The sequence below is a fragment of the Odocoileus virginianus genome, chromosome 3 (assembly GCF_023699985.2).
Source record: "Odocoileus virginianus isolate 20LAN1187 ecotype Illinois chromosome 3, Ovbor_1.2, whole genome shotgun sequence".
NCBI classification, from domain to species: Eukaryota; Metazoa; Chordata; class Mammalia; order Artiodactyla; family Cervidae; genus Odocoileus; species Odocoileus virginianus.
In genome coordinates this window covers 56,128,219-56,154,665 of record NC_069676.1, presented here as the reverse complement: position 1 = coordinate 56,154,665, position 26,447 = coordinate 56,128,219, and the positions used below count along the sequence as shown (strand labels likewise).

General features: G+C 38.2%; 2 protein-coding genes across 9 annotated transcripts in view; one reads left to right on the top strand and one right to left on the bottom strand.

The window, feature by feature from the left end:
• FBXO38 (F-box protein 38) overlaps window positions 1-18,182 on the bottom strand; it is a 63,093-nt gene extending 44,911 nt beyond the window's left edge. For 4 of the 8 annotated variants that reach the window (XM_020897924.2, XM_020897922.2, XM_020897925.2 and 1 more), the window contains exons 1-6: window positions 18,077-18,181; window positions 10,207-10,397; window positions 6,115-6,248; window positions 3,573-3,736; window positions 3,205-3,370; window positions 299-436 (exon numbers count right to left, since the gene is read on the bottom strand). In XM_020897924.2, the coding sequence (XP_020753583.1) occupies window positions 299-436; window positions 3,205-3,370; window positions 3,573-3,736; window positions 6,115-6,248; window positions 10,207-10,334 (730 nt within the window). In that variant the 5' untranslated portion in view covers window positions 10,335-10,397; window positions 18,077-18,181. Of the gene's footprint in view, window positions 1-298; window positions 437-1,427; window positions 1,491-3,204; window positions 3,371-3,572; window positions 3,737-6,114; window positions 6,249-10,206; window positions 10,398-14,210; window positions 14,310-18,076 lie in introns of those variants that run through there. The other 4 variants (XM_020897918.2, XM_020897920.2, XM_020897919.2 and 1 more) reach the window with 4 other exon arrangements.
• Window positions 18,183-18,191: 9 nt separating this feature from the next.
• Window positions 18,192-26,447, top strand: part of LOC110144797 (serine protease inhibitor Kazal-type 10-like) — a 151,651-nt gene continuing 143,395 nt past the window's right edge. Inside the window, exons 1-2 of the mRNA XM_070465607.1 lie at window positions 18,192-18,852; window positions 25,234-25,325. Coding sequence (XP_070321708.1) covers window positions 18,814-18,852; window positions 25,234-25,325 — 131 coding nt within the window. The 5' untranslated portion in view covers window positions 18,192-18,813. The remainder of the gene's footprint in view (window positions 18,853-25,233; window positions 25,326-26,447) is intronic.

Here is a 26,447-nt window from a genome sequence, read left to right as displayed (position 1 = left end):
ATCAAGAGACCAGAGACAAAGTATACAAAAATTTATTAAAACAAACCTATATAAAAAGTGCCCATATGAAATAGGTAGAGACATTTTGACACTTTGTCTGCGAAGGGTCAAAGGCAAGTCATATGTCTACTGTCTTTAAAACAAAAAAAGTACATTTACCTACATAAGGTAAGTTACAAACATAAATAGTGACAGCATAATATAATTTCACTTACAACTGTATCATATCTATGCAGTTTGCTTTAGGATATTTTTAGAATGGTATATGTATATTTCCACTACAACTATAGACCCTTACCTGCACAGTTCCTCATGACAAAAGTTCGTAAACTGATGCAAAGAAAATCTTTGAATGGCTGTGGTTTAGTGAGTCTTACCCACTTCATGTAAAGGTGCCTTAGCATTGGGATACAAGGAATTTCAGGAACATTCACCCCTAAAGCATATACACAAAAAAAGAAAAAAACAAGAAAACCACTAAAAGACATTGTTTGCTGTGTACAGGTTCAACAGTCTATTTTTCAAGTTGACAATATATCCTTCCTGGATATTTTCATCAGAACAAATTACCTAGTTAGCACCTATGAAGATAAGCTTATATAAAACAGGCTTGTAAAGAACAATTTAAACAAACAATAAACAGACTACTTTGTAATTTCTTTAGAAAAGGCAAATGGAAAGATGGGATTTAAAAAGTATTTCAACATTTTAAACACACAAGCTTTTCTCTTAACTCTGTAACTCTTCAAGAGTTACCAGGAATCATATTTGCAGAGGACCATTGCTGGAAGAAAGGGGATGTACAGTAGGAGGATAAGTCAGATATGGAAGAAGAGAGAACATGGGTAACTTGAAAATTCTTATGGAAGGAAGCAGTTTGAGGAACTTGCCCAAAAGCCTAAACACTGTAGATTAGGGAACAGCAAAGAAGTGACAAATTCTCAGAAAGAAATTCAAGGATCCAGAGTGATGACATTTAGAAAGCAACAGCTGGCAAAATCAGTTTAATGTAATTTTTAACCTTGAGTCAGCAGAAGCCCTGCTAGCAACAGCAACTAGAGAAAGCAAATTGGGAATACTTAAATCGGTGGTTCTTTGAAAGCTAAATTTATGCACATTCTACTATAAGCATTACTCCTTAACCTGGTCCACCCGAAAAAGCATAGCTAGCTTTAGCTTTGCACTATGCATAAACACTGTACTCACTGGGGATTAGTCCAAAGGAAGAAAAGCAGAAGTAAGGTACAGATTGAGACTCAAGATGCAAAACTCACAAAGATCTATTTAGCATCTACCATCATGGTGGCAGTTCTGATTAGGAAACCCAAGGGCAGCAAGGGTGAGACAGACCCAGACAAGACAGTTATATTCTATGCCCAATCCACATTTTATCCCAAATCCATTCTATAAACAAAGGACACAATTACCTGTCTTCCCCAGCATGTTCATTAATTTACTATACACGTTTGTATCACCATCACAGTGTTAAACTGTTGAATTAATCAAATGAATTAATGCATTTCAACAAAATTTACCAAGTACTTATTTATATTTGCAATGAACTGTGACAGGCATCATGGAAAATATAGATATAACCACAGTCTCTGACTTTAGAGAGCTTATAAACTTCAGATATTATAGAATTCCTTTATTATCTAAAAATCCAAATTCAAACTAGATATCCAAGTTTCATCAGAACCACCCCTTCATCTTGTAGAGGAAGGACTGCTGGAGAGCTTTGCATGTCTCCCATGACTGCATATCTTAGTAGTTTTTAAGACTATTCCTTATCGTTCCTGCTGCTCTCCCTTCCCAGTCTCAGAAATATCCAGTTCTTCAGGACCATCCCCAATATCTGGAAGAATGCTTGGAACACAGCAAATACTCAATATGTACAAGTTAAATAAAACACTTAATCAGTATTAAAGGTCAGACTATAGTAACAGGAGTCCTCCCCACCACCCTGAAATTCCTTTCAGCAATCTAAGCCAAAGATGACAAATTAAATTTGAGAAAATGTCTGTCCTTATCATTTACTTAGGTTTGAAATTACTGGGATACAATTTCAGAGAATATTTAGATGGAGAATGCACACTGTGATCACTGCAAATAAGGTGTCTTTGGAAAAAGACCACTTCCTCCTCATTTCTCAGGGAAAAAGAGAAGTGGCAGAGTTTTCCAGAAGCTCTGGGTTGAAGAAATGGGGGATTTCTGCTTGGAGAAGATACAAGTAAACTTTTTTTATCTAAAATTTTTTATTCTGTCATGTTCTATAACTGAAGAGGATAATAAAGTAGCCACTAGCTACATGTGGCTATCTGATAGACTACAATAAAATTTAAAAATTCAGTTTTTGTGTTTCACTGGCCACAGTGGGTACCATATGTGATAGTACAAATATAGGACATTTCCATCATCACAGTAAGTTGTACTGGAGAACTATTCTCTAAACTCTCCTCTAAAGGGTAGTGAAGTCGCTCGGTCGTGTCCGACTCTTTGCAACCCCGTGGACTGTAGCCTACCAGGTTCCTCTGTCCATGGGATTTTCCAGGCAAGAATACTGGAGTGGGTTGCCATTTCCTTCTCCAGGGGATCTTCCCGACCCAGGGATCGAACCCGGGTCTCCTGCATTGCAGGCAGATGCTTTACCCTCTGAGCCACCAGGGAAGCCCCCTAAAGGGTAGAGCTAGGAGCAAAAGGTGGGTATCAGAAAACAGGGGCAAGATTCCAGCTCATTCAAAAAATCAAAAACACAAAAAGCCCAACAACTTTCCAAATTACTCAAACTGCCTATTAAAATGAAAATAGACTGATTTTGAAATAGTAGTTTTCTCATCTACCCACCAGGCCTCTGGCCCCAAAGGCTCTTTAGTGGGAAATCTATATTTTTATGCAAGTCTCAGAAGCATTTTTCTTTTTCATATATGTACTTTAAAATAAAAATATTTAATTAAAAATTAAATTTTTAATTGGAGGATCACTGCTTTACAATATTGTGTTTCTGCCACACATCAACATGAATCAGCCAAAGGCATACATATGTCCCCTCCTTCTTGAACCACCCTCCCACCACCCACCCCATCCTACCCCTCTCAGTTGCCATCAGCAAAGCTATTTCTAAAATCCCCATTATTCCCTTTCCACTAATATTCAGCTGTATGGCATTTAAAGGAGTCACAAGTAACCCAAGAAACATGTACTCACCAACTAAATGTAAAGTTTGAATTTTGGCTCCTATAGGAATTTTCAGTTTATTTTCAGGAGGAATTGGAAATGCTCCATTACGGTTACGAAATTTCCCCAAAATATGAACATGTGGCATGTATGTCCAAATGGATTCTACTAATTCCAAGTGAGAAGTTTCCACACCCTACAAAATAATGCCAAAGCAAGCATAAGAAAGGCTTTTACTTAGCATCCAAAGCTTCTATTTCTATATCATAAGATCCTAAGTATGCAGTGGAACTTAAAAGTTTGTTGTGAATGAAATTTGCATGAACATGTTTTATCATTCTCTTAATTTAGTGCTTCATTAATCAGTTGATGTCAAATGTTCAACCAAGTGCACTCACCACTAAGTTTGGGCACGCCTGCAAAGCTTCCAGAACTCCTGGAATGCTAAAAGCCTCATGGCCCCGTACCCTTCGCCTCTCAAGGTATCGAGGGTGAAGGCCATATAGCTGTTCAACATCTGGCATCTTCTTTAGTAGTGTCAGAAAACTGGAATCTGTGAAGCCTAAGAAGTTCACAAGTATTTAGAGCCAAGTTTATCGTCACTTGTTATTTTTATCAAATGTTAACAACAAAAAGATATTATTTTTAAATTTTCATAAGGCTAACATTACAGCTGAACAAATGGTTGAACAGAAAATATTTCCCTTAGGAACAGAAAATGTATTAGAAACACCACCTATTCTGAGTTGATACTTCACAGTTGAGGCTTTTTATTATTTTGTTGCTGTTGTTGCTGCTGCTTTTAAGGAACAGACCTCTTCAACTAGGAACACCATACTTTCAACCCAGATGACAGACCTCGCAGTCAGGAAGGACAACCTATCTGGCCACCACTCTCCTTCCCCAAAGGTACTTTCTGGTCCATAAAACCTTTATGCTCTATAGAGCACACAACCAAAAAAATTAGTAAGACAGGATCCCCATTTTCAGGAAGCTCACAGTTCTAACCGAAATCCCATCTCAAACTGGGTTCTCTTAGGTACCCATGTCACAACAATTACTCTATTCTGTGTTTAACATCATTCCCAGGATATTTTAGACAATTCATTCTTTTGAACAAGACAGGTGCAAGTTAGCTAAGAACATAAACGATCCAAACTATGAGGATGCTGAGCTGACAGAAAACTATTTATCTTGAAGGCCAGCTGTGCTCCATTGTGGGAATCCACCAGATGGGAAGAGAGAAATACTTCCATAGTACAAGCTGCCAGTGCTTGGAAAGTAAAGAGATAAGTATTTTAATTTTTGTTTTTAATGGAGACCATCAGTAAGGCAACTGTTTATTCACTAATAATAAATAAAAATAATAATTTTCAAGAATAAAAGTTCCAAACCATTAAGTCTTACTACAGTTTTCAAAAGTTGTTCTAGTTGTACAGGGCTAGTCAAGATGCTGTATAAACTCCAAATTCACAAATAATGAAGAATAAGAAGGGACCCTGGAGATTACCTGGTCTCTCTAATTAAAACAACAGTCCTCATTATTGTTCTGTATAGTAACTGTACTGACTAAGCCATTCAATGTGTTAATCATTTCACATATCTCTCACAACCCAATGAAAAAGTTTATCACTCCATTAAAAAAAATAAAAAATGAACATTACCTTTGCCAATGGCCATCCTCTTTTGTTGTATATTACACATTGCCTCCCACCCAAGAATGGGTAAAGTTCCACCTTTACACAGATGGTGGGAGAGTCCAAGGATATCACATAGGTACACCATAAAATGCTATATAAAAATCTTATTTAGCATTATTATATAGAGAATCAGGGTATAAACTCCAGAGACTAGACCCAAGTGGCACTAGCGAAGCAGGGTTAGTGAGATCTTATTCTAGACTTTTGATTTCACTTTTTTACATTTGTTACACTGATGGGAAGCCTTGGGCTCACAGGTATTTATCACAGTCTAAAGGAAGACAGCAATGTAAAAACACATTCTTCTCTGGTTTGATAAGGGGCAGAGATTTGCATTTTAAGATTGCACCACACGGGTGCTCTGCTATCCTGTCTCGTTAGTGCATTAACTCCATCTCCGCAATTCCTACTGGCCTAACCTCTGTTAAAGCAAACCTAATAAAACAAATAACAGTCCTTTTCACATTGCCCCTAATTTTTTCTTTTCTCTATCTCTGCAATATGATAAATCCTCTTCCCATTACAACAGTTTCTTTAAAGTATCTGAAGACAAACATCACACCAAGCTAGGTTCTAGCCTCAAGTCTTTGTGATGGTCTTCAAAAAAAAGATTTAGTGATAACTCTGATCAAGTGACAAAGTTATCAGCTGACTGATGAACTCTTAAAAGGCTATGTAGCAACCCAAACTGTACATCATCTCAATATTTCAGAGGTAGTCTGTTCTGTTTCTCATAACAGAACAGAGCAAGACAAAAATCTCCTCAGCCCTTCATTTCCATTAAGCTCTCCACCACTCCACTTTGCCCAGCACCATGGCTTCATCACATTTTCAAAATATCAGGATATGAATACTGTTGATGAAAGGTAGTTTAAAAAGACATTCAAAATTGCTAAGCATTAAAGTGAAGTAATTAAAGGACCGCTGTTAACTGAAAAGAAGCCTGATTAGCCCTTCATATTAATTCTTCCCTTTTAGGTGTGCTCCGCTTAACTAAAGTCATTGACTTTTTCCAGGGGTCTCTTTACCTGAGGTCCATTTGTTATGGTTAGGCTACAAACTTTTTTGAGTTCTTCATGTGCAAGGCCAATGCATAATTTGAGAAAATTCCAACACCTAGTACATACAGACCTTCTAAAAGTGTTAAGACTATCCCAAAGCAACAAGCAATTTTTGATGGGAACACCATTATTAGTTTCCAGTGAGGTTCCACTGTACATTACAGGCTAAATTTACTTACCACTTGGCATGTATTCCCACCATCGCCCTGCACAGAGATCTACAACCCTCACAACTCTCAGATATAGGGTGACTGCTTCCTTTAGCTTCCGGGAAAGACACTCCATACACATGATATCCTGCAGGGGGAGGTACCTTTGTAAGAGAAAGAAACCCAGATTTATCAAGTGGGTAATTACTTCATCTAACTGACAGGTTATTTTTTTCCTTCCTCCATTCTCCTGCCTCTTAAGTAAAATAAGACCCTAGGAATATTCACCAGGTTTTAAGATTAATATAAATACATAGGATTTTACTAAAAAAAAAAAAAAAAAATCAGCAAATACTTATGCATCCACAGAAAGTGTAGAGCTCCCTCCATATAGCATTGCATAAATCCTGCCTTTCTCCTTATAAGAACAAAGAAAATCTAAAAGAAAAAAAAAAGTCAGTATATTTCAAGGTATGGTGATATGGGAATGTAAAAAAGATTAGAGAGAAATGATTAATTTAAAACTAACCTATATTATTTTATAATTTTATAGAATCCATTTCCTAACGTGGCTAAAAACATTCCTCTCTGCTCCTGTTCACCACCACAAAGAATCTCTACTGTTTTCTTCATCAACAGATCTGTATACTAAGTTTATGGTGTACCTTTTCCCCTAGATCTTTTACCTTTTAATCACATATTCTTTAAGTACTGTATAAGCATAAACTCATCTGAATTACAATTTTCTTTTTCCAACCTCCCCTGTTATCTCTTCCTTCATGAAACTTTTCAACTAACCTCTACTTTTGTTCTGTTTCCAGTAATACTATTATATATTTTGAAAGATCAGAAAAATCTCATCTCTTTCTCAACAGACCTAGGTTAATTTAAGGGAAAAGAAAAAAGGCAAAGCTCCTCTTTATTGACCCAGTGTTGTATCACAGACACTGTACTACACCCACTGTTTCATTTCACAACTTTGCAAGCTAGATTCTTTTCCTGTTTGCAACACAGCCCTCCGCAATCCTTTTTCTTTCCTTCTCTGTTCTGCTGTGTTCCCCAGCCCCCAACCCATCCCTTTATGAATTGACTGGGCAGTGGAAGGCATGGCAAAAGCTTTATGCTACTGCTAATCCCCTAGCTGAATAAATTCTTTAACATCTCTTACGTGTTCCCTTAACCCTACCTACACTTCTCTGAATGATTCCTTCATTATCTTCAAATTCCAGCCAAGTATACCTTGCTTTCTGCTAAAACTCTCATTGATATAGTAGGTGCTATCATTGTTCCACTTTACAAGTAGTGAAATTCATCAAAAAGTTAACCAGAAAAAAAAGTCAACAGTTAGATAAGAGAGAGGAAGAGCATGGATGTCTATTTCCTAAAAATTAAGCTAATTCTAAAGGAAAGTCCAAGTATGCCTGCTGAATATTTCTCTGCTCTATTTTTCCCCCCCATATCTGGTCCTTTGCTTTCTCCTTTGTAACTATTTAAATAAAGCAAATAAAGTCAAATTTTCTACAAAAAAAAAAAAAAGTCGACTTAATCTACAGTTTCTATTTCTCAGATATGAGGATAATTTTCAGAAACTATATTACTATGCATTTTATAAACAGTGAAAAATTGAATTTGTTTTCTAAATCAAGTTTTGCCACTAAAACTTCCCTCCCATATCATTAATTTTTAACCAAAGTATTTGCCTTAGTTAATATTATTTAATATTACACTCCCTTGAAATAGAAACATTAGTAATCTTATGAAGATTAGATAAACAATGTATTTTTACTCCACAGAAAAATGGTCAAAAAGCTGGAGTTCAAAAGACAGATCAAACATGTTTTAGAAAAGATGTGTTTAACACAGCAGGTACAGCAAAGATTGGGTTTCTTTTAAGGAAACCATAATTTTTTCTTATTTCATGAAAATATGCTAAACAATTACTACAGGGCTACAAAAAGAATCTTCAAATAAAAACTTTAGAGCCTAAAAAATAAATGTTTATTTTTAGAATAAACATCTCAGACCAAATTCAAGCACCCAGCTTAGTTCACAGTTATCATTACATTCTGCCAATCTGCTGCATGTTTTTTTCATAAAAAGTAGGGTACGTCCTTCTACTTGATTCCACTCCTTCTACTGCCATATTCTGTTTGAACTGCAAAATCAAATCCACTATCAATTTAAAATATGATCAAATTTGTTCCTAATACGTCCTACCATTAGTCAACAAACAACAAACACAAATCCCTAGAAACCATTTTACCTATGCTCTCCTCTAGAATTCTAATAGCTTCATTGTTTAATTCACTGAAACATTTAGAATACAGTTGTCAGCATGTACACCGGTGACTGATTTCATGTCAATGTATGGCAAAAAACACCACAATATTATAAAGTAATTAGCTTCCAATTAAAATAAATAAATTAAAAAAAAAAGAATAGAGTTGTCAGAAATGAGAGATAAGAACATGCTTTATTATTTTCTTCAAATAGTTTTTAGGCTGTGACATTATCACTGAATAATCCACTCAGCTTTTCTTCACTGATGTGAATACCTAGTCTGTCATAAACCAGATCCCCACATATATTTGAATCCACATATGGAGCCTATATATGGAGTCTGTTTTACCCAACTGGCTGGCTATCTTCTCCCATAACAAATCTTTAATTATTTTATACTTTAGAATACATTCGAACATCTGCTAGGGTCAGACTATTTCTGGAAAATTTTGGCTACAGGAGTTTTCCTGCCAGGTTAACTTTAGTATCATCTTGTTTTAAAAAAAAAAAAAAGGTCTGTTAATTGGGCCTTCTATTACCAGACAGAACTGAACAAAAACTACACTGACAGAATAACAAACTGCAGAAGATAAAGACTGAGACAAATTTATACTGAAAAAAAAAAAAATACAGTGCCTATGGTTCCCCAAAGTAACTCTATCACTATTTTATATAATCTGCAAGTATTTGATAATTTTTTAAAAATTGAAAACCTTTCTAGGAACTTCATATGTGGAAATTTCCCCTAAGTAAATAATCTAAAATTATAGAAAATTCAAATGTTTAGAGAGGTTAATTGCATTTAAGAGAAAAATTATTAGTAATCCAGATGAAATAGAAGAATAAAGGTAGTTACATCATAGTCAGTGTGACAGAAGGCAGTGACATAAAGACCATGTAGTAATACGAAAAAAGGCACAACATAGTCATAATCACTAACGCTTGCAAGTATTTGTGTCATGCACTGTATAAAGTGCTTTAAAAGAATTATCTCAGATGGGAGGGAGGTTAAAGAGGGAGGGGACATATGTATATCTATGGTTGATTCATGTTGATGTTTGACAGAAAACAACAAAATTCTGTAAAGCAATTATCCTTCAATTAAAAAAATACATAAATTAAAAAAATAATTATATTACTGAATCCTCATAATAACATTTTTATATCTATCATTGGTCCACAGCTAGCAAATGAGACTCAAGAGTCAAACTCTGGTCTCTCATTTCAGAGACAAAGTATGTTAAGATGTGTTTATTTGAGTGATAATGAAAGACGAGAGCAGGAGAAATTATAATGACAGAGTTTTTTGGTTGTCTTTTTGGATTTGTTTCTGGTTTTTGTAACAGTTGTTAAGTACAGTTTAGATAAAAATATAATTTTTAAAAAAGGTTTTGAAAATAATTTGTCAAAATGATCTTAATGTGTACACTGCATATGGTGGTTATTATTTCACAAAACTTTTTTATCCATTTACTTACATATATGTGCACACTGAGCAAAATGTTTCTTACTGTGGACTGTAATCAGAAAGTCAGAAACACTGCCTTATGCTGTACACAAATGGTACTGTAACAATAAAAGTCAACAAATCTATCAGTCAATAGGAATTCTAAGCAGCCTGGAATGTCAACAATCTAGACAATGTCTCCCCAACAGAACTTTCTGCAACAGAGGAAAGTTCTTCACTGTCTGTGCCATCCTATACAGTAGCCACCAGCCATACCAGATCTTTAATTTAAACATCACATCCAGTTAGTGACTACCATTCTGGACAGACAGCTCTAGGATTTGCTTCTACTTATAAATTCCAGGTAGGTGAAAATCAACCAAACAAAACCTTACCTAAAAATATGGCAAAGCACTTCATGTGAAAGTTGATTCATATAGTCCTTTGTTTCATCAGATACTGCTTCCTCAGGAATTTCATTACTCATGAGACACGTTTTAACACTTTTCTTTCGTGGACCCATTGCTGTGTTATCTCCAGGATCAAAGAGCAAATCTCCCCTCTTGGTTACTTGACTTCAAAGCACCTGAAAGCAACCAGTGATTAGAGGAGACTAAAACACGCCAAACCCAGACAGAAATTATCCTTATAAAACAAAGGTAAAACAATGTCTATTCTAAAACACAGACACACAACAGTAGTGCTATTACAATGATGCAGGCTACATTCAAATTAACAAAAATATTACACAAAAGGCACAGAATACCTTTTTTCTGAAGAGAAGTAAAGGTAAAAACTAATTATTTAGAATGAGCAAAAATCCAAAGAATCGGGAGTCCTGAATTCTATTTGTACTGTTGCTTCCTAGTTAATTCACTCAATTTCTCCTCATGTGTAAGGTAAGATCATTAAACTAGATACAGGTGCTTATGATTCTAGGATTGCCTTTAACACAGCAGAAAGCAGAAGACTCCTAGATTCTAGTTCTGGGTCAGCCCCAGATTATTTCTATGAACTTGAACCACCGTTTAAATTCTTCTTTTTTTTTTTTTAAGTGAGGGGATCTGATTCTACCAGTGGGTCATATATCCCTTTAAGAATTTGATTAAAAAAAGATAATAATAACCTTTTCCACAAAAAACAAAACCCAAAAAAACTGCTAAATTTTATAAGCAACTTCAGAAGAATAAAACTACCCTTCTCCCTCTCTCCCTCCCATAAATATGAAGGAGCAGAAGTTAATTCACTTTTGTATTAAATGTATGTATGGTTTGTTTGAGGGAAGAAGGAGGGGATGGGAGGGAGAAAGGAGGAAGAACTGAGTGGGGGGAAAAGAGAACAGGAAGAACGGAGTGAGGGAAAAGAGATAAAAGTCAGATGAGCAAACTTCCGCCTAGAGGTTTATTTTGTAGGTCAGGTTAAGAGGGAACTATGTGAAAACAGTGTCATTTATTTTTTGTTTTATAAAATCTTTATTATTTTCTGATTATAAAGTTATTGTATGCTCATTATAGAAGGTCTGTAAAGTATAGAAAAGTATAAAGATGTAGAGAAGTTATACCACTCAAGGCAACTGGTGTATTTCCTTCTAATCATTTTTCTGTGCATATTTTAACCTAGTTGAGCTCACATATATATATATATATATATACAGTTTTACCTGTTCATGTAAAATAGTCACTCAACATGAGAAATTTTCCTATGCTATTAAAATACTATTTTTTAGTAACTGAATTTGAATAGAAAGTGAATATAGCAAAATTTATTGAACTGTTCTTCTATTATTAAATACTGACTATGCTGTGCTCAGTCATGTCCATGGAGTCTCTTTTGTGACCCCCATGAACTGCAGCCCACCAGACTTCTTAGTCCATGGGACCCCCCAGACAAGAATAACAGTGTCATTTAAATAGTATTATCAATTATCTCTGGTAAAATTCTGAAAAATTAAGTGGACTTAAAGTGAGAGAACTCTAGAGTTCAGAGCTTAATCATGATACAGTGATGTAAAGAACTGCTGCTGCAAATCTGTCAGTCTCTCATTTACAGTGTTTGCTCCCTTTTATGCACCAATGTTTTTTCTTAATTATATTGGTACTACCAAAAGTTTCTAAAGTGGACCACATGCTTCCATTTTTTTACAGAGATGAGTCAATAAAAGTGTCACCTTTTCTTGATGACCTGAAGTGATCAATATGAATATACATTATATTCTGTAATATATTCTCAGGGATTAGTGAACTATATGGAGTTCCTGGGGCTCCTTTGCTTCAGCAGATGGGAGAAAACTACAAGGCTAAGTGAATTCTTATATTTTTTTGTGTGCGTGTGTGTGTGTGTGCTCTGGTCTCTTCTTTCACTGAATGGTTATGCACTGTGAATTATGGCAGGTGTCAGCATGCTTGCTTCTCTCTGCACTCCACCCACACACACACACAAACCTCTTAATTTGCTGCTTCTAATCAGCTATGGCCTGGAAAACCAAAGAAATAAATTTTTAGAATTGTGGGTGGATTAATATCAACATGCACTTAGTACTATGGTTTGAAGGAATTCTACACAGTAGATACATGAGCGACAGTTCACTGAATTTGTTTTTAAAGAAATATATAGACATGATAAAAAAAAAAAGAAATATATAGACATGATCAAACAGAAACCAAATCAGCCTACAAGAAATCCTAGTTTCCAGAGGATAAAATCTTTCCAATCTGATCAAGTACTTTTCCAATCTCATCTTTCAATTTTTACCACTTGCTCATTCCAGCCACACCAATCTCAGTTCATGCATTTATTTAACATTCATCTTTTATTCCTAACAAGTTACTAACTCTGACTAGCAAGTCCTTCCTTTCCCTTTCTTTTTCTCTTTGCTACAAAAGCATTATTCTGCCTTCAATATATAGTTTAAGGTTCTCTGAGAAAATGTCTCCTACTAAACTTCTCTTCTGAGGTTCCTGTAATATACTTCACTAACACGTGCTTCTCTCGTAGCAACTTGGATAGTATTTTATTGATTATGGCTCTGCCAGGAAAAAAAATCTCAATCTCTGGCCACTGGGTGATGACAAGTCCTCATTCATAGCAAATCATACATCTGATGTGTAACCATCCATCAGTCTTTCCATTCTTCCATATGTGTTCAGCAGAAAGGCAGCTAAGCACCATTTCATGCTCCTATGAGCATTCTATTTGCCACCACAGCACTCAATGATCTCAGCAACAAGCCAGTAACCCTGGCATAAATATAATCACACTCTAATAAAAACACAAAACAAATAGCTACCCTGAGGCATTCAAATACGTTGACAAGACTATTAATCAGTACAGACCAATCCAACCATGGATTAATTCTCCAGTTATGTTATTTAGCACATGCGTCACCCTTTACACCCTCACCTTTGCTAACTCTAACCATTATGGATACCATGTTCTTGACCTCATCCTTTAAGTAAAAATCTTTCTTGGCCCTTCATCCTCCTTTCACTAAGTGGTGTAGATCTGCTACTCTCATCTTATGATTCCATCTTTTATCGCTCCTTATTTTGCAATACTGTGGTTTTGTGTGAATCAGATTTAGTAGCTCCAGTAAACAACACACACTTGAAATTTTAAACAAATAGATTGATCCTTAAATATCACAGAGTTTATATAATTTCCCTTGTTTAGAACTCAGGAAAATATTTACTCACAGATATGACATTATACAACATTATAGACAGGTCAGGTTAGGTCTCCAGCAAGCCCACAAAAATCCATTTAACCTACTATGCATTAAGAGTAACTACCAAAGAGCCTAAGTTAGCAGGACTGTAACAAAACTTTAGGTCAAATTGTATATATAGTTCCCGTATCAAGTCTAGAATTGAAAACTTGGTCACAGAGCTACTTATTTGTCAGCAAGTGGAGTATTGAGCCTTCAGTAGGAAAGGGACTCGTGGAGATGAACAGTGGGGTAAAGGATAAGACTACCATCTTCCACCTAGGGGCTTTAACAGTTCAGGACCCATACCTAGGGGAAATCCCCAAGTCCTCTCCAGTCCCACTGTCCTTGGCAGTGTTAAGGACATTAAAGACTTCTTCATGGACTCAATTCCTTTCCCTCACCGCCACTCAAACTCTATTAAAAACAAACAATAACCAAAACACCCTATACAACTGTTTCAACTGAAGCTGGCTTCATCATCACTTGAGTGAAATACATGACTAGACTATGCTGAGAGCATTTAATCCACTAAGTACAGAGGCCTGCTATCCCTGTTTGAGAAGAAAACACTATGAAAGACAAAGAGACCTAGTGATGATGAAGTCTCTCTTATATGTGCACTCTCTCTACTGCTTGTCTTTCAGTGGAATAAAGGATAAAAGCAGATGACAACAGAAAACTATGATGACTAGCCTTCTCTGTCTTGGTTTCCTCCTACCCTTCTCTCCAAAATATTACCACTTGTCACTTGAGAAACTCAGCCAGGTAGGAGAGGTCCAAAGCAGCAGTCAGCTGAAAGGGGAGAAGAGGGAAATTCCAGTTATCAGCAGTGGATAAAGATGACACATAGGAACAAGTTTAGCAGAGGAATTATGGAGGGTAAGGGAGAGGTGAGTATAAATAATGACTACAAATATAGAGAGACTATTATTTGCAGCAACGGGTGTTATTTGGGGGGGAGTCCCTGGTGGCACAGTGGTAAAGAATCTACCTGCTAATGCAGGAGACACAAGAGATGCGGGTTTGATCTGTGGGTTGGGAAGATCCCCTGGAGTAGGAAATGGCAACCCGCTCCCGTATTCTTGCCTGTAAAATCCCACGGACAGAGGAGTCTGGCGGGCTGCAGTCCACGGGGTCGCATGCAGCCCCCAGGTGAAGTCAGTCACGACTGAGTTCTGGAGGCTGAGACTAAACCTCTAGGAAACGTCATTCTGAATGACAAAACTTTCATTTTCAGTTTAAGTTAAAAGGTGAAGGGTCCCTCAGAGATTAGTCACACAGTTCTTAATTTTTTGTGGGTCACAAACCCATTTGGGACTATGACAACAGTTGTACATCCCCCAAAGAGAAAAACAAAACACTTCCAGGCTCATATACTTTCAGGGGCTTCACAGAGACATGCAAGCTCTTCAACAGGACACTATCCAAATCTGGTTCCTCAATTTTTAGATGGACAAACAGAACCAGAGGGTATAAATCACTTGCCAAGGGCATATATTAAGCGTCAGTTTATGCTGAGATTCAAATTTTTCAGCCTACACTATACAACCTGTCATCAAGTCAGTCCTCTGCACTTCAGCTGGCTGCCGCATTCCAGAACTATGCCCCAATGCTGGGAGACGCACTTCTTGATGCTCTGATAAAACTGCTGGTGACCACACCCTCCTTCACAGATTAGAGCCTGTGGTGCATCTAATTTGATTCCCACACAATAGTTTACAGAAGCCCTGGATCTCTACAGTCATCCTGTAAAGGCTGTTTAACAGACTTTGGCCAAAGGAAGCATCATTTTTGTTCTAGTGGTCCAAGTACATTCTAACTAACAATAAGTCTGAATTGTTTCTGAGTATTCTTTAAATTTGAAAACTCAACAAGGGAAGGAAGGTCCTTTTCATTAACACAATTTCTTAGGCTGCTTCGTTCCTTGCAATCTGCCAGTTCAAGTTTCCCCCATCCCAAACTAGACTACCTATCCTCCACTAATTTAATTCATTCTGGTTGCTCCCAAATTTATCCCTCTCTTTTAAACCTTAATCCTCAAGGCTATTTCTACCATTTGCTGAGGAGCACCTTGCTTGCAAAATCATTTCCCTTTTTATTCTCTATTCCCATTAGAGAAGTTTTAACACTTATTGTACACAATTCTATCACTGATACCTATAGAAAGTCCTACATAAATCCACTCCTTTACTCCCTAAATGTACAACTTAGAAATCTTCTTATACCTGCTCATCTTGTCAACATCCTCTTCCATCTCTCTTATTCTAATTACTCTCTTCCTCAGATCACAGTGGACCCTCCAAGGTACATGTTTGTCTCTTACTAACATACTTTATAAGGAAGAGATAAACTGACTTATCTTACAATTAACTGGAAAACTTAGGGACCTCTTCTTTTATCAGACTTTCACAATACTGAATCAATTTCCCATTCTGTATCTAATTAATAATAATATTTTAGAGAAACTTTTTTAAAACTTGCTATTATCAGTCTATCCATCCATCCAACCGTCCCCTCACTTGATTATTTTTTTATTGCCTACTAGGTGCTAGGTGGTGACAAAGCCTTTCCTCCCATGAAGCTCAGGGGCTCCCCTGCCCCTTAGGTTTCTAACACCTTTCTTTAGTTGTTGTTGTTGTGGGGTTTTTTTTTTTTTTTTTTGGCTTCAGTTTGCTTATATCAAAGTAATATTGTATGTCACTTAATCTGACACCATTCCTCACAGATCTACTGTCTACCACCTAGAACAGCCTCTCCTGCCTAAAGAAATGCTGCAGCACATCCACCAAGTTGCTCAGATAAAAAACAAATAAGAAAAACAGAATTACAGTGCTGAAAACATCTAGGAATCATCCAGTCAAATCTTTCATTGTCCAGATAAGGAAAGTGAGAACCAGAGAGGTAAGCTGGCTTGCCAGAAAGTATCAGTGCTGTAACAAGGTATCATTACCAGTGCTGTATCTTTAACTCAAGCCCTGTTTTATTTCACTATGTCACTTTACTGTGATCTATCTTTTCCTTTTTCTCCTTCTCTATGTCTTAGTATCTTTTTTTTTTTTTAAACTAAAGAGTGTACCTCCAGGCACACAGTCCTTTAAACAAACACACACAAAAGTTTACCCAAAGAGGACATACGAATCACAGCACAACAAATTTTAAAGAGAAAGAGCCTTAGTGATAACCTAGACCAGGAATTGTCAAAAAATGATATTTAAAAATTAGAAACACAGATTTTTCTATCTATATGGCTACATAACATGTACCCTCCACATCTCACCTTTTCCCTCCCCCAGAAAATCATGGATTTATAGTTATTATTTTATTCTTCATTTGTGCAGTTGTTTTGTTGTTTAGTCACTAAGTCCCGCCGGACTCTTTGTGACCCCATGGACTGTAGCCTGCAATGCTCCTCTGTCCATGGGATTTCCCAGGCAAGAAAGAATACTGGAGTGGGTTGCCATTTCCTTCTCCAAGGGATCTTCCTGACCAAGGGATCGAACCTGTGTTTCCTGCATTGGCAGGCGTGTTCTTTACCGCTCAGCCTGCAGAGTATGAGAAGGGGGATTAAGAACCTGTGACCTAATCTAACTAATTTATTTGTCTGATGAGAAATCTCCAGTCCAGAGAAAGGAAGGTATTTGCCCAAAGTAAGAAAACCAGCCAACTTAAGAGCAGTTTTAAGACAAAGGTCTGTTTTTCACATTTGCGTGTTTTACACTGCTGATATAGGTTCAAAAAACTAAGTCTTCAGGACAGAGCTTTCCAGCGCACAGGAAATACAGCAACCTTCCTAAGTGCCCAGGTGCCCTTGCTTGGCTTGGTTGTCTGGAAAGAAATATGGTAGACACCTCTGATAAGTCACCTTGTTATACAAAAATGCAGAAAAGAGATGCTTTCAGGCGTGTTACTAAGGAAAGACTCCTCAAAAGGGAGTTGAGATTCTGACTTTTGAGCTCGGAGGGGCATCAAACGCACCCAACACCCTCATTTTACAGATATGTAAGCCATGCCACAGAGAGGGTAATTGACATGGGCAAGGTCAGAGTGAGTCGGTGGACGAGGTAACACTAGAACTCCGGGCTCCCTATCCCCCGGTGGGCCGCCTCTCAAAGATGTATTCACCGCGTCCTGCTCAGATAAATCCCTCAGTAGCTGACTACAGGCTTCAATTCACAGGTTAAAACACTGATTTAACATTAAAATCGTGGAATTTGTGACGCCCAGAGTACGACGGGGTCCCAAAAGTTAGCCAGGCCAAAACTCCCATTTTGTTCAGGAAATCGAGACTCAGAGAGAGTGCTAAAACTGGGATCTTGGGCAAAGTTATGGCAAGGTGGCAAACGCCGCCACCAGGGCCTCGAAGACCAACCACCACAAACCCAATACACCACAAACCCAATCCCGGCTTTTCGAGGAGCTCTAGGCCCGAAAGGGGCCGGAGACCGAGAGCCCAACCGGTCGAGGGCCCTAGAGCCCGATCCTGTCGCCTCCAGCCGCTGTACGCACCCCGGGCTCTGTAGCTCGCCGCCCGCCCCAAGCCCACCCGGCCGCCGCCTCACCTATGCCAGCCCTTCGTTTGTTGTACTGGTAAAAGGGGAGGGAGAAACGCGACAAACACTTCCCGCGGACCCCACCACCGGGACACTTCCGCTTCCGCCGCCCCTCGGGCACTTCCGGAATGTTGGCATCCGGGGCTTGGCCCATTCCCTGTGGCCATGTTGGGTGAGGCGCGGGCATCCAGGCCTGGCAGCCATGTTAAGCGTGGCTTTTGGGTAAAATCGCGGCGAGTCCTTCAATCACGTGACAGCGTTACCACGCCCAAAGTGTGCGGCGCCTGCTGCTGGATAAATAGTTCAGATTCTGCGGTTTGCTTCTGGGTGGCTTTGGTGCACCTTTGGGGGTTTCGGTTCTCGGTTGCAAAGTAGCTAAGTTCCGGTAGAAATTTTTTTCCAAAACTTCACCTGAAAACAGAAAAACTTTTTTTGGTGAGGGTGAGGTGGGGTAAAGACATCAATGTTCAGTCAGCTTTTCTCTACATTTGGGACATTGTGTATGTACGTTTTTTACAGTATTTTATAGTTTCCAAAGGATTTCCTCATCATTGTCTAATTAAACACTCGCCACGACCGTGACATATTGGTAGAAGTTAATTTGACCCGGTTTTTTCCTTACAAAAATTATCTTCAGAGAGGGTGTGGACTGAAAACAACAACAACAACAACAACAACAACCCACAGCCTAAAAGTAGGGAATTACCTTTTATTCAGCGCACTGGCTGAGGAGTTAAGCTGTGGAGATGGCCTCTCAGATATCTGCGAATGACGGTTCTGAAGAGGTAAGGCGTGCAGATGTGTATAGGAGAGTTTGCAAAAGAAAAAAAGCAGTTAGTTGAACGTGAAAATATTACTGCTGATTAAAGAAACAAAATGTCAAGTTAATGAACATAGCTCTTTTTTATGTATGAGGTAATATGAGAATCTGGGCTTAATGAAATCATTCTCTTGCTATGTACCTTAAATTTCTAGGGTCTATAATCCTGCTTTTCTCCGAATTGAATCCCATTAGGATGCACCTTCAGGCACAGCTGCAGTGACTGATGGCTCCATGACCACAACATTCTTTAACTGAAATGACACGAACCATTGTATGTCTACGAGATAATTGCTCAGTGTCACACAGCTAGATTGAAACCCAGATTTTGTATACTCTCCAAATGCCCTGCCCCTAAATATGGGTGACCCTTGAACAACTCTGGGGTTACAGATAAAAAAATTCGAATATAAGTTTACAGCAGGCCCTCCCTACTGCAGTCCACATCTGCGGGTTCAAACAACCACAGAGTACTCAATCTGTGACCTTGAGATGTAAACTCTAAGCTTCGGGTTTGTTAGGAAAAAAGGGATGCCGTTATGGTAAGTACATGCAAAACCACCGCAAAATTTAGTGGCTAACCATAATTTGTTAGGATTCTGTGAGTTGACTGGACTCAGTTGGGCAGTTTTAAATTGGGGTTACATGCATTTGATGTTAGATGTCAGATGAGACTTTTAACTGCAAATTCAAATGGAAGTTCCCTTGTGGACAATTTAGTCTGCAAGCCCTCTAGGGCCTCAGCTAGAAATATCCATCAGAGTACCTACACATGATCTATCCTTCTGGTTTGGATTTCTCACAGGAGAATGCTGGGTTATGATAGGGAGCACTCAGAAATAGAGTAGAAAGTGAGCTGTCCCAAGCAGTACAGAAGGAAACTCAAGGACCGGACTTCAAATGATTCAGCCTTGGAGTCCCGGAAATCACTTCTGTCATATTCTGTTGGTCAAGGAAGCCACCCAGATTCAAAATGAGAAGGGTAAGATTCCACCTCTTAATTGAATGAGTAGCAAAAAATTGGGGGCCCATCTTTAATTTACTACAGTACCTCCTTTGTGTGTGTGTGTTTTGGTGGGGGGAGGTATATAGATTTTATTAGCACAGGATTCAAAAAGGAAGGCTGGTAGCCCCACCAGTATAGTCTTGAGGGTGTACCTGAGTGATTCTTTGCATGATTTATTTTTAATTGTAAAACATACATAGCTTCCCTGGTGGCTCAGTGGTAAAGAATGCACCAGCCAATGTGGGAGACACGGGTTCCATCCCTGTATTGGGAAGATCCCTTGGGGAAGGAAATGGCAACCCACTCTAATATACTTGCCTGGTAAATCCCATGGACAGAGGAACCTGGTGGGCTCCATGCAGTCCATGGGGTCCCCAGAGTCAGACACGACTCAGGGACTAGATCACCACCACCAAAATATATGTAAAAAAATTTAGTATTTTAACCAATTTTGAGTGTACAGTGGCATTAATTCATTGGCATTAAGACTATTTATGTTGTTATGTGACTACATCACCATCCACCACCAGATTTTTTTCATCTTCCCTAACTGAAACTCCATATGCCCTAACAATTCCCACCTGCCACAGCCCAGCCCCTGACAACCACCATTCTTTTCTCTTGCTGTACACATATGAGTAGACTCATAGAATATGTCCTTTTTGTTTTTTTTCACTTAGTATAATGTTTTCAAGGTTCATCTCTGCTGCAGCATGTGTCAGACTTTTCTTCCTTTTTAAGACTGAGTTATATTACATTGTATGCATATATCATATTTTGCTTGTTCATTCATCCATCACTGGACATTTGGGTTGCTTCCCACTTTCCACCATGTCTGTTGTAAATAGACATTGTGAATAATTCTTCAGTGAATATTAGTGTGCAGATATCTTTTCTAAATCCAACTTTCCATTCTTTTGGATATATATCCCAAAGTGGAATGGTTTGATCACATGGAAATTCTGTTTTTAATTTTTCCATAGTAGTTACCCCATTTTACATTCTCATTTACATTTTACATTCTCAGTGCACAAGGGTTCCAATTTCTCAACAGCCTTTCTCTCATTTTTTTTTTTTGTGAGATAATGTTTGTAATCCACTTAGAAGAGTGCCTAGCACATAGCAAATATTCTGAAAAGGTTAGCTGTTACTATTTGATTGTTCAGAGACTCTTTTTCTCTCCTTTTTCTCAGTAGTGTTTGAAGTTTCAAGGACTGAATTCTTACCATGTGGTTTTTCTGAAGTTCACTTTCAAAGCATCTTAAAATTTCCCAAGTTACATAAGGAAATGCTGTGAAAGGATGTTGGAAGTAGGTATATGCTTAGAGAATTGCACTATCAAAACCAAACACAAGTTGGTAGATTAGGCGTGTGCACGTGCATGCGCACACACAAAAGGAAAAAAGAAAAAGTTTCATGGGTAGCTTTTATAAACATGAGACCTAAGTGAGCATAAACAAGGCCATTGTTTTTCATTTTTAATTTGAACCATACTGTTCAAGATCAAGGTTATGTCTCAAGAAAGTGAAAAGATTTAGAAACTTCAGGAACTCAAAAAAGTTTCTTTTAAGTAATAAGCCTTACTGTGTTTTCCCTGTCAACTGCATTAAGTACTGATCGTTTAGCCAGCTCTCTAGAGATGTGAGAGTAAAGAAGTTATTTTTTTAGAAAAAGAGATGTTTGAAATGCCAAGAACTATTTACCATGAGTCAGCATTTACTAAAAGACTGTGAGGGACCTGGGAATATGTTAGACTGTTAGGGCTGCAGAGATGAGTAGGAAGCAGTTTCTGCTCCTAAGCAATCTGGGAGACATCATCTACAAAGAACACTTAAGTGAAGTTTGGGAAACTCTTGCCCATTGGAATGTCAGGATACCCAAGCAGTACAGAGGACAGTGTCCAGGCTCTGTGCAGTATGCTTGAAATAGTAATAACAAACACCCAGTTCAGCTCACTTTTCCTTCCCCCATGAGCTTCTGTCACTACTTCTTAATTATGTCTCTCTGTCTCATCATCCTGTCTCTTGTGTCTCACTTGCAAATTCTTAATGCTTTGTTTTTTCATTGTGTTAGTCACAATGTCTCTCTACCAGTCATTTAAAATACATCATTATGTTTAATCCCTATGAACTCTGTGAGGTAAGCATTGCTTACCCCATCTTACAGGTAATGTAATTCAGGTTCAGAGAGGTTAAGTATTTTGCTAAAGTTCATACAGATAGCAAATAAAGAGAATCACTGTGAAATTTTAGCTATCTTACTTCAAAACTCCTAGTCCTCTTGTAATTTTTCCTCCAAATAACAATCTGATTAATCTTCTTAAAGCACACAAGGAATGTGTCAATGGCTCATTTTTTCTTAAACTTTAAACCTTAAAGCATACATTTATTTCTTGTTGATCAGAGTTGCAAGGCCCAATATGCCTTGGTTTCAGTCTACCATTTCAATTTCCTTTTGCTGCATATAGTGCACACAGGACTCAGTTTCCCTTCACATACTCTGACTCTCCTGACCTTGACTAAATAAGCAAGTTCCCCCCCGATTAGTAGAAGGTGAATTAACCTCATTCAGCTGTCACAAGGAAAGAAATGAAAAATGCTGATGAACTGGGCCCACTCAAATAAGCCTAATACTGGGATGGAAACTGATGGTCCTTAAATTCCAAAAGTAACAGGTAGAAAGCAGGTGTAGTTTTCAAACACTGGTTGTATTTTGAATCTGACATGGTTCATTAATTCATTCAACAAATATTTTCTGAATGCTTGCTCTCGGGGGAGGCATTGGACTAGTTGCAAAGAAACAAATATAATAAGTGGATATATTTCTACCTGCAGTTTGGTCAAGGGAGACAGGCAAACATCCAGGTGAATCAATTTCTCAAACATGAACAGATAGGGGGGTGGGTATACAGTTAAGCTTAGTTGGATGAAGGAATTAATGAAACAATAAATGTGCTCAATTTTTGCTTTTAAGTACTTCAGTTATAACAAAATTCTTTCCAAATGTTACAACTCTATTCAGTTAAACATAAAGGTGGTAAATGACAACTTCTCAAAGTGCCAATAATACACAATTAATAAAATTTTTATTCTCTTAAAATTCTAAATTTAAATCAATAATTAAAGATTTCAAATTGGAATCACACAATTCATCCATCATATTCTTTACTATGTTATATTTTCTTAAAGTATCTATATTTTAAATTATAATTATTTGTAGACTATTTCTTAACCCAAACTAAAATATAGATGTGATTTATTCATTTCTATGCTTGCATTTAATTTTTTTAGTTATAAGATAATTACTTAAAAATTCAATTCCCCATATTGGCAGATTGTAGTTGCATATTGATGGGGAATAGCTAAGCCCCATGATTTCCCTTCTTCCCACCCCAGCCCTTTTCCTTTTGGCTCTCAAGCTGTGAGGACACATGACTAGGGTGGTAACAGCATTAAATCATCATGTAGATAGAATCTGTATGGGAGATGATGAAACCAGCATTTCATGCAATTCATAGACTAGCAGAGGTCAGAGGTGGAGAGTAAGACTCCTTGCGTTGCTTCAGTCTGGGGATATGCTGATCTTGAATTAAGACCCTGGGTCCTGCTAATTGCATGAACCCACCCAATTCTTGTTTGACCTAGGCTAAGTTTCAGTTAGATTTCATCACTTTTAACAAAGATATTCCTGACAATATTTACTATGCTGTGTTAGCCATTAACCACCTCTATTATCCTAAACCTTCAGAAAACATGTTACTCTGAATAGCCTTGAAAATGCTTGAGGAATGAAGCACCAAAGTGCTGCGCCAAAGTGGTGGATAATATTAAAAGGTGAAATGAGGGGTTGATGGAGAACTCTGCAAAATTAGGAGAGCAAGATGTAACCGTGAGAACAGAAATGCCCTGGGGTCCTCTGAAGTTGAAAGGGCACCAGACTGCCCGTGGTTTGTGGGCCAGCACATCAAATGATTTTGTATGGGTATGAAAGTGTATTTTCCAGAAGGCTTAGCTCTCTGGGTGATATTTCCTTGCCTTCTACTAAGTAAAGTGTTTCAGCTCCTGGCAGTACCATAACTTATTATGATACAGATAGCTAAGTGTGGTAAAGGCAGGAAAATAGCAGGGGACTGAACTTTGGGCAGGCCTGAGGACAACCTCAGATTCAGAGGAGAGAAAAATGGAATCCCAAAAGGGTAGTATTAACCTGTGGTTTAGTTACTTCTTTCATTTTCCTGGCAACAGTGCCTTAATGTTCCTTTGGGGAACAGTTCTTTATCCTCGTCTAGTCCATTCAGGAGGTCTGCTTCACCTCTGGTTCCTGCAGTGCCTTGTAATTTACTCTATTTCAATAAAAGTTAAAGCACACTTGTAGCCCTAAAGACTGATTCAGCAATCTTATCCCAACTAGTGTATAAGCTTCAAATCTTTTACTAGAAGTTTTAAGAAAGGAAGGTTCTCTTCTACTGAAATTGTAACTCTGGAGCTTCCACGGTTTACCTCTGGAATGGGTGAAGTGGTCAAAGCCTAAGAATGAAGAAAATATCAAGGAAAACATGGATGGATCAAAAAAAGGAGACCAGAAAAAACCTGGCAACAATTTGTGAGACTGGGTGGAGTCATGCCTGAATTCAGAGATCCTTCTGGATTTTTAAGGTACAAGTGCCATGGAAATCCTCCCCACCTCCCCTACTTTGCTCCCACCTCCCCCAACCCCATTTTTTTAAAAAAAAATTCAGTATCTGAGATGAGATTTCTTTTCGGTGTTATTCTTCCAAAGAAGTTCAATATACTACGTGTGTTTTCCCCACTAGAGGGTGTAGCTCACTCACTGCATAAGGAGCAAAACTTGAGATGCTTCAGTCAGATCCGTTGGGATGGTGCAGAGTCCCAGCCACAGAGCTGACATCACTGATGGTGCCCTTGTCTTAGAAGACCTGGGAGAATGGTCATGTTGCCAAGTCCAAGCTCATATTGTTCACTGCATGACAGAACAATAAATCAAGAGATGACATGTTTGGACAAGAAATGACCACTTTATTTGGAAAGCCAGCAAATCATGAAGATGATGGAGCTAGTGTATCCAGAGTTAAAATTCAGGCTTCTTTTATATTAAAAGGGAAGGAAGTGTGATCAGTTGTTGCAAACTTCTCGGTGCCAGAATCATTTGTGCTTCTAGCTGTCATGACATTCCTGTAAACTTGTAACAAGTAGTCTCTGTTCTGCGAATTTTTATTTCTATATGAATGAAAAATGTTCTACCTTTAAAGGTCTAACCTGAGGGGCAGAACCTTGAGAGTGGGCTTATCACATGTTTCGGGTTTTTTCTTCTCTGTTACAGATAGATGATCAAGGCAAGGAAATGGAAGAGGACCCAGGTGCCACATGGAGACTTCATCTCAAGAACAATGAGGCTTCCTTTGTCTTAAAAAGGTAAGGGCCAGGATGACAAATGGATTTTGTTTTCCATGCCAAATCTGATGTACACAACATGCTTTGATTGCTATGTTGAGAAAGATTTTGCAACCATGGCCAGCTCAGTGGCATGTACTCATTGATTACTGATACCTGGTGTGGGCATGGGAAGAAGCAGCAGGGTTGGATGCAGTAGATAACTTTGCCTCTATGGGTGAGATGTTTCTCAGTAGAAGTAGCATTGGCATTTTGGGTTTTTTGTTTGTTTGTTGTTAAAGCAGATGTTTTTAGAATTTTAAAATTCTGTTTATTTATTTATGGCCGTGCTGGATCTTCACCACTTTCACCAGTTGTGGCAAGTCGTGTCTGCTCTCTAGTTGCGGTACACAGGCGTCTCTTGCAGCGGCTTCTCTTGTTGTGGAATATGGGCTCTAGGGCTTGCTGGTTCAGTAGTTGTGGTGCATGGGCTCCACTGCCCCGCAGAATGTGGAATCCTCCTGGAGCAGGGATTAAACCCATGTCCTCTGCATTGGCAAGTGGATTCTTAACCACTGGACCATCAGGGAGGTCAGCTATTGGCATTTTGGATGGGTTACTTCTTTATTGTGTCATGCATTGAAGGGTACTTATCTACTGAATGCTATTAGTACCACTCCAGTCACTGTGACAAACAAAAATCAAATCCCAACATGTTTTTAAACGCCTCTTATGAGAGCAGTCACTTGAAAATCATTATGTTTGGCTAAGAGTAACTTGACTTAGACTTACTTGAAGATTGATTTAGAGCTTCTTATGTTTTTGAAGACTAACAGGAAAAAAAAATGAGGATTTTTCTTCTAAAACCTGAGAACAGACTTTCCACCAGTAGTGAATAAGAATCGAAAATGGAGATGGGAATGAAGAGTGTCCAATAAAGCGAAGAAGATGCTTATAAGGACAGGGAGTCAGGTATCAGCTGACAGCAGGTGATTAATATGGTTGAGGAAAGGATAGAGGGAGCTTCGGCTTTTGGGGAAGGGGTATCCTATTAAACATCAGGGTCATTGGGGTACTTTCATCCCACCTTAGGTTCCATTGTCTCTAGGTGTCCTGTTAGGTCAGAGTGTTGTCTTTATATGACAGTTATCAGGGAGCCGCCCC